At 44.8% G+C, this 12,727-nt stretch overlaps 1 protein-coding gene across 11 annotated transcripts in view; it reads right to left on the bottom strand.

Moving 5' to 3' along the window:
• The window catches only part of Ube2f (ubiquitin conjugating enzyme E2 F (putative)), a 34,733-nt gene extending 22,249 nt beyond the window's left edge, over window positions 1-12,484 (bottom strand). The window contains exons 1-4 of one of the 11 annotated variants that reach the window (XM_031368410.1): window positions 11,882-12,303; window positions 10,885-10,975; window positions 10,711-10,795; window positions 8,292-8,425 (exon numbers count right to left, since the gene is read on the bottom strand). In XM_031368410.1, the coding sequence (XP_031224270.1) occupies window positions 8,292-8,425; window positions 10,711-10,727 (151 nt within the window). In that variant the 5' untranslated portion in view covers window positions 10,728-10,795; window positions 10,885-10,975; window positions 11,882-12,303. Of the gene's footprint in view, window positions 1-8,291; window positions 8,426-10,672; window positions 10,796-10,884; window positions 10,976-11,849; window positions 12,304-12,339 lie in introns of those variants that run through there. The other 10 variants (XM_031368414.1, XM_031368416.1, XM_031368409.1 and 7 more) reach the window with 10 other exon arrangements.
• Window positions 12,485-12,727: the final 243 nt, after the last annotated feature.

The raw sequence follows: 12,727 nt of genomic DNA, 5'->3' as shown, positions 1-12,727 counted from the left end.
AATCTTCATAATATCACCAGCTTTAAGTAAGCAATTTCCCCTAGATTACAGAAGAAAAAAATAAGCTAGATGAACTGAAACCCGGACTAGAATTTATATTTTAAGACTACCTTCACTCACTCACACACACACACACACACACACACACACACACACACACAACGCATTTATTTCTTGGCCCCAGTCATCTCCCATGAGACCTCAGACAATCCAGCCCACATCCTCAGTTTCTCACGGTGTGTTTAGGTCCAGCATCCTTCTGTACATCAAAACTACAGCTCTCCTTCCCCATATCACACTAACTCTCTCCTACCATGCCTACTCTCTCGCTTCTATTCCACAGAGAAGAAGAAGTATCAGAAGAACAGTCAGCTGTTTCCACCAAGAAGCCCCGAGACTCCAACAGCAAGGACACAAACACTGAAACTAATAAACTAAAACACAAAAACCAATCAATTACATTAATAATAGACTACTTAAAAAAAAGTAATGCTAAGAGTGGTGGTGCACACCTGTAATACCAGTTCTCTATGAACTCAAGGCCACCCAGATGTTCCAGAGCCATGCTCTTTCTTTAAAAATTAAAAGTATATATAAAATAGGAGGGGAGAGGAGGGAAAGGAGTCGGCAAAGAGAGAAGAGAGAGAAAAGAAACACAGAGGGCTAGACATGGGTTAGGAAGAATACTGTATATGGGAGGGCCACATTCAGTCTCCAACTCCATACAGAGAGACACAAAGAAACTAAGAAAGCAATCTCATTTACCAAAAGTATTATTAAGGACTAAATTTAATTACAGAGATGAAAGACTTGTACTCTCAAACTGTAAATATGGAGGACAGAAACTCTGGAGTGAATGGAACCCAAAGACTTTGACACAGGCAGCCCATCACAACCTCAGTGGCAGTCTTCACAGAACCATATGAAGAGCCACAGGATACTGAGAATGAACAAAGCTAACACTGATGTTTCTGACTTCAAATTATATTACAGAGATATAGTAATCAAAACAATAGTAATATGGGCATAAACACAGGCCAACAGAGTAAAAGGGAGTCTAGAACAAACCTAATAAGCGCACACAGTCAACTAGCACCCAAGAGCCCCAGAAAGACTACACAGGGCAATGAGAGCCTCTTCTGTAGAGAACTAGGTATCCTTACACAAATTATCAAAATAAATCAAAAGCTTAAATGTAAGCTGTAAAATTCATAGGGGTGGTAGTAGAGTAAATTCCCAAACCTTGCTTTAGCAATGATTTACATTTTATTTATTGTTTATTATTTTATTTATGTGTACTGGAAGGAGTGGTGTGTGAATGCAAGTGCCTACAAAGCTCAGGGGTGTGAGAGCACCTGGAGCAGGAGTAACAGGCACTTGTTCGCTGCCTGATGTAGGGGCTAGGAATCAAACTCAGGTCCTAAGGAAAAGCAGTATGTGCTCTTAACCACTGAGCCAGTCCCATGTTATTTTATTTTATCCACGTCCCAGTTATTTTATTTTATTTTTTAAGCAAAAACTAAACAGTGAAACTACATTAAACTAAAATGCTATAGCACAAAGAAAAGGCAGTCTTTATTGACTGGGGATAAATGTCTACAAATCATGTAGCTGATAAGGATTTAACATAATACCCAATACACACACAATTCAACAGGAAAGGAAGGAAGAAAGGGAGAGAAGGAGGGAGGGGGGGAGGGGAGGGAGGAAGGAAGATTAATCGATCAGGCAGAGGACCTGAACAGACATTTCTCCAAAGAGATAAGAGTGACCAAGCGTTTTATGAAAAGATATGTTGTGTCACCAAGTATCAAAACAAGACCATGCCCACTATCTCTAATCTTTCTGGTTGGCTACTACTAGAGAGATGGTTAGGATACAGAGAAAAGGGAACCCTCACACAATATTATAATATATATTAAATATTATACAGAGAGAGAGAGGGGGCCTCAAAAAGCTAAAAAGAGGGAAAAAATAAACAACTACCATATGACTCGACAATCTTTGTGAATATACACACTCAAAATGAGTCAGCACCTTTTAGAGTAGCAGTTCTCAACCCGTGGGTCACAACCTCTTTGGGGGTTGTGTATAAGATAGTTACATTATGCCTCTTAACAGTAGCAAAATTAGTTATGAAGTAGCAAGGAAATAACTTTATGGTTGAGGTCAGCACAACCTGAGGCACTGAACTAAAGGGTCGCAAGCATAGGAAGGTGGAGGCCACTGCTGTACAGGAACAACCAGCCCATGCTTGTTGCAGTTATTTTTCATGATAGCCAAGATAAGGAATCAGCTCAAGTATAAACAACAAATGAAGAAACTGTGAGATGTGTAAGAAACACTATTCAGCATTTGTGACAACGTGATGGGGCAAAGGACATCATGCTAAGTGAAATAAGCCCAACAGAGAAGGAACAAACTGCTGAATACAAAGAAACCAAACAATGGTGACAAGGGATGAGGGCAGTGGCAAAGGGTACCAGGTTAGGCTTAGGTAGGATAAGTAATATACACTAACGTGACCACATAGGAAGTGTATATGAATTCACTTAGGATTGTTTTACTATGTACACATCAGGGCTGGAGAGATGGCTCACAACCATCTAGAATGAAATCTGATGCCCTCTTCTGGTGTGTCTGAGGAGAGTAACATTGTACTTACATTCATAAAATAAATAAATCTTAAGCCTTCTGCTCCAGAAAGGAGCAGCTCTGGAGCGAGAAGGAAAAAAAAAAAAACTATGTACACATTGTATGGGTATATAAGATCATAATCACAATTAAAATGTGTGTAGGGGCAACAGGGATGACACAGGATATGACACAATAAATAGGTCAGTCAGCAAAGCTGTCTTCACCATGGAGAGAGAAGAGGACACTACCAGGCTCCACCCAAAGGCTCTCACTTCATATACAATGCTAATACCCGAAGCCCAAGGTCTCCAAACCCTGAGCCCCAGCTCCCATTCCTACTCATGCCTTCAGCATTCAGCAAGCCTTCCACACTTCTCTTAATGATGCTTTTAGTAATCTGGGTTCTGCATCTAATCCTTGAAATCCAATAGCTTCAGGGATTCCAAAACCCTGAATGCCCTATTCCTCACTCACTCACTCCCTCCCTCCAAAACCATAAATAACCTAAATTAGTGTTATTCTTTAACTCTTGGTCTATGTGGCCTGCTACAATAAAAATATTTTACACACATGGATGGCTTATTCACAGACACTAATTTTTTATAATTCTGAAGGCTGCCTGGCTAAGACAAGGTACCAGCAGATTCTGAATGTTCTGAAGGCTCAGAGAGCCCTTATAGATAACACATTCCTGCTGTATGTTCAAACTGTCGGAGCTCTCTGGGGTCTCTTGTTAGTGCACTAATCCCATTCACAGGAACTCTACCATCATGAATTTCCTCCCAAAGGCAATTACCTCCTAATATCACCCAGGTGTTTAGATTTGAGCACACAAATTTGGAGGACAGTCTTTCAGACTGTCCTAGACCACTGTTTGTGAAAAGATGATCTAATAGCATTACATACACACACAAACATAACACAAAGTTCTAATTTTACATGAAAGTCAATAATTTTTCCAATTGTCAAAGCAGGCAAAGAATAGAATCCTTGAGACACAGGATTTCAATAAAGATGACTAGCACTTTGTCTAACCCAGTGCAGAATATAAAACCCCTGGTCAAATCTGGACAGTGCTCCCTCAGAGAGTTGTCAAACATGGCAAGTGGTTTCTCAATCCTTCAAATGACAGCATACTAATGCTAACATCAGTAATGACAATCTTAGTGTCAACACAAATGAAACTAAAGCCAAAGTAGCTAGTCAGTGTCCTGGCAAACCTGAGGGCTCTGACAAAGCAACACAACTCAGGCCTGAAGAACACTGACTTCCCCACAAAATAACAAAAACTGACAGGTATTTTTAAGCTGCTAAAGGCTTGCTTTCCCAAGACAACAATGCCTCTTTTGCTAGGTAGCCTAGCAATTCTGGGAGGCACCTGGCACCTTGAATAACTCAGTGACTACATAACTTCCTTCTGAGAAATTAAATTCTTTTCCTTTCTAAATAAGGATCAAACCAATCACTGGAAGCTTGACCACAACCAGATTACAAAAGCTACCCAGTTACCACAATGATCCTCACACCTCACAAACTCACCTCCTCTCACTTCAGGCAGCTCACAACACCTGACTCTAGCTGTGTCCTCCTGATCTGCTACTGTATCTGCATACCCTTCATAGACAGCAGCCCGTCTAGAAAGCACTGACACAGCTAACTAGCTCAAAGGTGTTCTAGTACCACTCTAAAATGCAAACCACAATCCTGAAAAAGCAGTTTCCTCTAACAAGAGCCAAGGATCACTGAGTGTAGCCCAGGACTTCATGCCACCTACTTTTGACTTGAGCACAGAAAATATCAAGGTGGGTGTCTATCTATGGCTTCTAGAGGCCCTCTTGCCCCATTAGGCTGTTTGGTGTACTTATGGTAACTGTCCCCCGAACAGTCTCACTGGTGCTTAACTTTCAACAGAACACATAAGGCTGTGTTTGGTCAGATGTTTGAACTCCGACTTGACTTAGCAGGACTTGCTGAACTGCCCTTCTGACTCACGTGCTGTCAAATGCTGTGAGAGCTTTGGTGATGTGGCAAGTTGGACTGTGATCCACCAGAGATTAGTGTGGGAGACGCCCTGGTAGAGAGTAAGGGCCCAACCACACATCAACACATGATCCCTAGCAGTCTTAAAGTGCTTGGCTGGGGCTCAAGGGAGACAAGAGTGGGCACATAGCCTTTCTTGTTTTGCCTCTACTCTCCTAGAATCTGCTAGTTATCACCAGTAAGTGGCAAGACCCCATGAGCCACTTCCCCATCTATAAAAGCACTAATTTTTTTGCCCTGTTAGTGTCTGTAACCTTTCCCTTAGTTCTTTGGGATGCCAGTGTAGATGAGACTTCTGTCCTATATGCCATCACTGGGGCTCTGGACACATGGCCTTTTGGACTTTTATGGCTGTACAGTCAAGCTATATATCTTCCAACACAGCCCCCACCTAACTAAAATCAGAACAGGAAGGCCTGAGCCTTTTGCCGGCCTGGTAAGAACTCTAAGAACTAGGGCATTCTCCTCAAGGTATGACCATCCCTCCTGCTTCCTTCACTTCCCTCCACTGTATTGTCTCAAGATACTTTTTTTATTTTTATTTTTTTTATTTTATTTTTTTTATGTGTATGAGTACACTGTAGCTGTACAGGTGGCTGTGAGCTATCATGTGTGTGGCTGCTGTTGATCTCAGGACCTCTGCCAGCCCCGCTCCCTCTGGCATAATTTACTGCAGCTGTCTTCAGACCACCAGAAGAGGGCGTCTTGATCCCATTACAGATAGTTGTGAGCCACCATGTGGTTGCTGGGATTTGAACTCAGGACCATTGGAAGAGCAGTCAGTGTTCTTACCCACTGAGCCATCTTGCCAGCCCTCAAGATACTTTTTAATTGCTCTGTATGACAGACTCCCTCCCTGCCTCTCCCTTTCGGAATGCACAGTGCATTATTAAGTCCTAGACACAGTCACACAATTTCCTATAATGTGATCATACTCATGAAAGACATCTTCACACGAGCCTACTTTACTGCCCAGGACAATAATCCCAATTATAGCAATCTTGCTAAACTCAGATTCTTTTAAAAGTCCCTAAAGGGATTTTTATCTGGAAAGTTTTTTCACCATGATCACCCTGTAGCTATCTCAAAGCTTCCAGGTGAGTCCCTAGGTAGAGTCTATCTGCCAAAACTCTTTTCTATTAACTTGCATTTCTGCTTTTTTTTTTTTTTTTTTTTTTTTTAGATTTATTTATTTATTATACGTAAGTACACTGTAGCTGTCATCAGATACACCAGAAGAGGGCATCCAATCTCATTACAGATGGCTGTGAGCCATCATGTTGTTACTGGGATTTGAACTAAGGACCTCTGGAAGACCAGTCAGTGCTCTTAATGCATCTCTCCAGCCCGCATTTCTGCTCTTTAAACTACATGTTGAATCTGTTCTCCTAGAGCCTGCCGCACCCCTAAGATATGGGTCTGGCCATCCTGCTGCAACCACTGCAGGCTTCTTAGCCTAAATCTCTCAGCTCTTCAGGTGGAAAATGAAGCTCCTGCTGAGCAAGACTTTAAAAGTAAACCAAGAATTACCCCTGACACAAAATACCTGCTATGGTCTGAAGGCGCCCAAACTTCGTGTTGAAACCTAATGCCCAGTGCAGTAGTATTAAGAGGTGGAGTCTTTGGAGTGATTAAGTCATGAGGGTTCTGTTCACATTCCACTTTTGTCTCTTCCTTCCAAAAAGACCAGTGATCCTTCCCCCTAGGATACACCAATAGAGGCCTCGCCTTGGAAGCAGATTGCAGTTCTCGCCAGAGACCAATATTTATCTTTTTCTCAGATAGTGGGGATGGAACCCAGGGCCTGGCACATGAGAGGAAAGTGGCCTTATTACTGAGCCCAACCCTGCTTGCTTGCTTTTCTTTTTTTTCCTCTTCTTTTCTTTCTTTCTCTCTCTCTCTTTTTTTTTTTTTTTCTTTTTCCAGACAGGGTTTCTCTGTATAGCCCTTGGCTGTCCTGGGACTCACTCTGTAGACCAGAGCAGGCCTTGAATTCAGAGATCAGCCTGCCTCTGCCTCATGAATGTTGGGGAATCCTACTTCCTTTATTTCTTTTTAAAAGATGTTTGTTTATTTAATGTTCATTGGTGTTTTGCCTTTATGTGCGTACATCTTCATGAGGGTGTTGGATCTCCTGGAACTGGAGTTACAGACAGTTGTGAATTGTTATGTGGTTGCTCTTAACCACTGAGCCATCTCTCCAGCCCCCAAACTCTGCGTTTTTAAACTTAATCTTCTACACTGCAGATCCTGAGAAAGACACTCCAGTTGTTTACAAGGTTTACAATACAATTGTTTAGTCATAGTAGACAATGTCTAACTTGGGACCTGGCCTCAAGTGCTTGGTACCAAAGCTGTCATTAACTATGAGGGTGGCAATATGAAGGGACAGTTTATTCTCAGTTGGTACCCCAAGACTGCTCTGAGCACTGCAACTATGCCCCAAAACTCTTCAGCCTGGCTCTCCTGACTCTGCGCTGCCTTTACAGATGGAACCTCAAGGATTCTGAAAAATCAAATGCCATTAGGTTCATCCAAGCAAGGTGTTCCAGGCCTACCCTCTGAGGTTTATGATCTGGGTTGTTCTGAACTTATAGACAAGAACAATAATTTTACTTTTAACCAATCATTCATAAGTTTGTCAAGATTTAAGTACAGGAAGTATACAAAAGACTCTATTAAATCTGCACAAACCCACTGCCTTGAACCTCTACCCTCTACATGTACATGCTTCCATATGTGTACAACCTTGCCTGCTACCCCATGCACACAAGAACACGCATGCCACATATATATGCCTACGCACACAAAAGGGAACCCTTTATCAAACATAATTTTCCTTTACAAACATGGACAGTTACTATGATCTTAGGAGAATTTTAATCATAATTCTGTGAATTCTAATAACAAAATTATAATATGTATCACTAACAGTTCATATATTAGTGTATGTGTGTGTGCTTGTGCAATATGTGACATAATTCTTTGAAGACACCAGATTTTCATAGGACTCCTTAGGCTATGTCCCACATAAAACAAAAGGATCCTAAGAGTCCCTGTTCCAGGCTGGAAAGTACTTCTGTGCATCCTACAGGAAAGGGGAGAGCAGAGGAAAATAACAGCAGCACCCATTTGCCTGCCTCCCTCCATCCTGCCAATTCCAACTGCCTTACTCTTTCCACAGCACTGCACAGCATAGCAAAGCCAAAAAAAGACTATTCCCGGTATGTCAGACACCACAGTTCTAACACCATATCCTTGCTATTACAATCCTGGCTTCTGCCTATAAATCCTTCCAGTATAAGTAACAAACAATCACACACTTTTTTTTTTTTTTTTAAAGAAAAGACAAGATCTCTTCACTCTACACTCTAGTTGTCCTGAGACTCACTGTGTAGACCAGGCTGGCCTTGAACTCACAGAAATCAGCCTGCCTCTGCTTGAGAGTGCTGAACTCAGGTGTGCGCCACAATGCCTAGCTGATAATTACACTTTACAAGCATCTCACAGAAGTATTTCCATACAACAGATTACTGCACATCTATCTCAAGAAGCTTCCAGACGAGCTTCCTTTTGTTACGGGTATAAAAACAGCTCCCATGGATGAAGATTACCTTTAACAAGCAACTTGTCTCTCACAGAAACCCTCCGAGTAGAGTCAGATGTGGTGGCTGATGTCCGGGATCCTCTGAGACCATCATCCCGCTTCAACTTGCTTGCCAGCGTTAGCATTACTGCCACCTTTCTTCTGGAAGACAGGTAAGAGTAATGTTAGGGGCCATGTCTCCAGACACTAGACAAGAGAAGTATACAAATGCTTTTACTTTAGAGTCTCTAAAGTTTATTTTAAAAAATTTCTACATATATTAACAAAACTAGATTCCTTCATAAGGACTCTGAGTAAGTAATATGATTCTTCTTAAGTTTAGGGTAGTCATAAGTTTTATACTCACCAGGTACAGAGTGTGTGCTAGCTCAATCACAATCAAGCCCCACCCAGTCCCACGTTTCCCAGCTAGCATTCATTCACTAACCCCACTGGTTTCAAATGAAGTTTAAGTGTTCCCTCAGCAATAAGATCCACCCAAGTGTGCCTGGGCACAGAAGTCTCTACGGCAGAAGGACATCTGATGCTTTGCTTCCCTTCTCCCTGGGGGTTTGGGGGAGAGGTACACAGCCTTCAAAGGACTGTTGCATTTGCTGATCTGCAATGTCAACATCAAGAGCAAAGGAGAATACCCCAAACTGGACTCTGCCCTGGCTGCTTCCAGACCTTGTGAGTTTCAGGCTCCCAGGCTGTAACCTCCCTGGGAAGGGAAGCAAAATCCAAAGGCAGGTGAGGTAAAATGCTCCCGACTGCCTGTCTGCCAAAAGGACTGCGCTCAGCCCGTAAGCCTTCAGCTGCTCACTCTACCTGCAGCATTAGAGCAACAGAGCTGTTGGGCAGAAGGTACAGGCCCTTCCCATGCACTGCTCTCTCCGTTCCCATTATCAGCATTCCCCACAAGGTTTTATTTGTTCTAACTATGGACCCAAGCGAAGGCATTATCACTGAGAGTACAATTTACATTAGGGTATCAGCAATCTCTACCTCCACAATCCGCCTTCTGTTTTTTTTATACACTTCCATCAGTCAGACACGCCTCATACGGATACTCCAGCAAGACTAAGTAGTTCAATAGTTGCATAATTCCCTTTCTTGTTTTAAAAGCATTTCCTTTCAATACAGGTCTGATAATTTCTCAGTCAAACAAAATCTAAAACTTACAGATAAAAAGTTTTACCTGAGAGGTCAAACTTGAGGCTAATACTATGAAAACTAGAATATTCCTCTCTTTGGAATTTAAAAAAAACTCTCAAATGCAGCTCTTTTGCCTAGCTTCTCGTGCCACCTTCTGTGAATCCCTAGTGAAGGGCAGATTTCAGTTTGTACCACATATCACAAAAACAAGACTGTGAATATGATCTTCCAAACTATACATGACCTTGGCACACTTAAGGACTGGTTACACTGGAGACAGTGGCACACACCTGTAACATCAGTATTTGGGGGGCTGGGGGAAGAGGACTGTCAGTTGGAGTCTAGCCTGGGCTACAAAGGAAGACCATGTATCAAAAAAAAAAAAAAGCCACCAGAACAAAACCAAAATGTAGCACTTGTCTAAATACAAATAATTCTTATATTGCATGTTAGTATGCATAAGCTCACAGCATTGAAGTCTGGGAAAGATTCCCACACTAATGCAGGCAGGCAGGCAGGCAGGCAGGCACTAACACACTGGAACAAGCCTGGAGGGTGACTATCCAAGACACTAAGCTCACCACAAAAAACCTAGTTTTCCTTTAGATGTGTTGTAAGTGTGGTTGTGATGTAGTTTATACAAATACTGATCAGTCATGAAGTGAACGGGCAGTTCAGTCCTACTCTATAATGGCTTCTCCTAAGGGGCATCCATGTGAAAAGATGAGCCTAGTCAGGACACATGCATCCTCTAGTCTTCACTAAGTCACTTCCCCTAGAGGTACTTTGGCCACAAGCTGCCAAAACAGCAAAACATACATAACAATGTTTTCCTGCCTTGGTTGCCACCTGGAATGATCTTGTCAGAAATTCCTCAAGCAGGATCATGAGGTAGTGCTTCCTACCTTGGTCAAGTCTAAGTCCACTAATAGATGCTCAGACCTTGGGACATCAGGGGTGTCTGACCATGCTCCAAGATAACAACCCTATGTACTGCTGGGGACAGTGAGGAGTATGTTCCACACGAGGGTCATCAGGCTTTCACCTTTGATATCAGTAAGGGAAAGCATTTGATATCAAAAGGGAAAGCACTGGTTAAGAGTTTAGCAGGCAGGCAGTCCCCTAGTGGTCACAACGGAGCTTCTTGAAAAATGAAGAGCACAAGCTGCTCCAACACCCTGTGGACCTGCACTGTGCTGCTCAGACCTGCCACTGCTGTCCAAGGGCTCCAGTTAATGCTCTCACACCCCTCACCTACATTGGGCTTTATCGGAGGCAGAGGATGGACACACCTCGCTCTACTCTGCATGGTGTAGATTCTAGCTTGTAATCTTCAGTAAGCTGTAGACTCTTCCAATAGAACATGGTGTTTAAAGACTGCAGGGTAGAAAACAACACTGGTGGTGTCTCCACAGAAAACCCAACACGCAAATTCTAAGGCAGGTAAGGCTAGAGTATCCACTTACTTTCTATCGTCTGTATCACTTTCACTAGCATGGGAGGGAATGAACCTGAGTCTCAATTTGGAAATGTGCCCACACAATCAGAAAATTAAATCTACACAAAGGGATCAAACAAAAATAATTAGTCAAACTATCAAAAGGGTACCAGTCGCCTCAGAATTCTCTTTCCCTCCTCAACGTGTCCCACCTCTGGAAAACCCCACTTAGACCAAAACTTCCCTTTTCTCGAAAATCACACTGTGACTAAGGCAGTATTTTGGGAACAGATCAGCTATTCTGAACAGCATGCTCAATTCAAATTCCACAAGTTGTAATTGGTAATTGGCCCAGCCAGTTCCTCCTCTGGGTGGGACCAGCTTTTAGGCCATCACAAGAGGACCGCAGCTTGTTATTTACCAGTCTCATCAAGTCATGTTTATTCAGCATTCCTATGTGCAGTGCTGAAATCAGGCCAGTGTCACCTATGCAGGGCCACTCAGCTCAAAGTGAGGCTAACTCCTCACTGACAGCTCCGATCTAAGCCATTTTAAGGGAGAACTACGGGCCACTAGGGACGCTTAACCTCGAAAGCCTAAAGAAACAGATCCGGGATTTAAAAACGTCCGCACCCCCATACCGTACAGCACGAGTGCCCAAGGGTCTCTAACCTGCCAGGCTTACAGACTGACCACCTCCGGAGCTCATCTTTGATTTCGGGTACTAAATGCCAAGTTAATTCTGTCCAGGTACTCCTGTTAATTCTGTTCCTGAAGCTCCCCCCATCACTATCCTTCTTAATTTCCACCTATGAATCTTTCTCGTGCTGCCGAGCTCCCCACATTCGGCCCAAACAGCTAGGAAGCCTCGGCACCAGGCCCACCAGCCACCTCGCTGTTTTTCAACACCACCCTGCTCATTTCTGGAACCTTCTGTTCAATCCGATAACCAGGTCTTGGGATGCCCTCTTTCCCTTCACCGCCAAGCCCTACCAGGTTCTTAGGGAGAGCAGATGTCTACCCACAGGCCAAGATCCCCTCCGGGAAGCCTTCTCCAGCAACTCCGACCCACCGGCAGCGCCGAGGAGTGGGTCTAATCCCCACCGGAGACCGAGGAAACTGAGCCGGCCGAGGAGAAGGCCACACCCCAGGTGACACGCCGCGGAACCGGCTCAGGGACCGAACCGGGCCAGGCGGGCCGGCCGCCCCTCCTCCCCGCCGTCGCCGTGGCGGGCCGCGTCCACCTTCCGCCTCCCTTCAGGGGCAGCGGCCTCCCCGCCGCGGCCTCGGCCTCCCGGACGGCCGGAGCTCCGCACCGTGACCTTGCGGGGCGGCGGCACGGGGTCCGCCTCGGCCCGGCCCTCTAGAGCCGCCGGGGCTCGCTGCCCGCCCAGCGCTTCCCGTCAGCCGCCGACCTCGCGGTCCCGCCTGGCGCCCGGCGAGAGGAGCCTCGGCCTCAGCCCTGCCCGCGCGACCAGCTCACCTGAGCACCGCGAGTCAGACGAGGCGAGCCGGCACCCAAAACCATGCCCGGCGAGCAGGGGCACCGAGTCGCGCTGGCCTTCACAGCCGCACCGGCTCCCGGCGGCGGGACCGGAAGTGGCGGGGCGGGGACTGCGCCGTGCCCGCAGCGGGCACTTTAAAAAAAAAAAATTCAAAGCTATAAAGAACTTTATTGGCAGCTCCACGCGTGGACAGTCGCGTACACGGGCCAACTAGGCGGCTGTCGCTCATTGGTGAAGAGCACGACTTGGGGGTGGGCCATGTGTCAAGACCTTTGCTGATTGGTCACCGAAGCGCCTGCATCCCTGATGCAGCCTGCATCTAGCGGCCTTCCGGCTTGTTTCCATTCATTTAGCGGCTTGATTCCC

This window comes from Mastomys coucha, unplaced genomic scaffold, assembly GCF_008632895.1.
Source record: "Mastomys coucha isolate ucsf_1 unplaced genomic scaffold, UCSF_Mcou_1 pScaffold14, whole genome shotgun sequence".
NCBI classification, from domain to species: Eukaryota; Metazoa; Chordata; class Mammalia; order Rodentia; family Muridae; genus Mastomys; species Mastomys coucha.
This window is presented reverse-complemented; position numbering and strand designations above follow the sequence as displayed.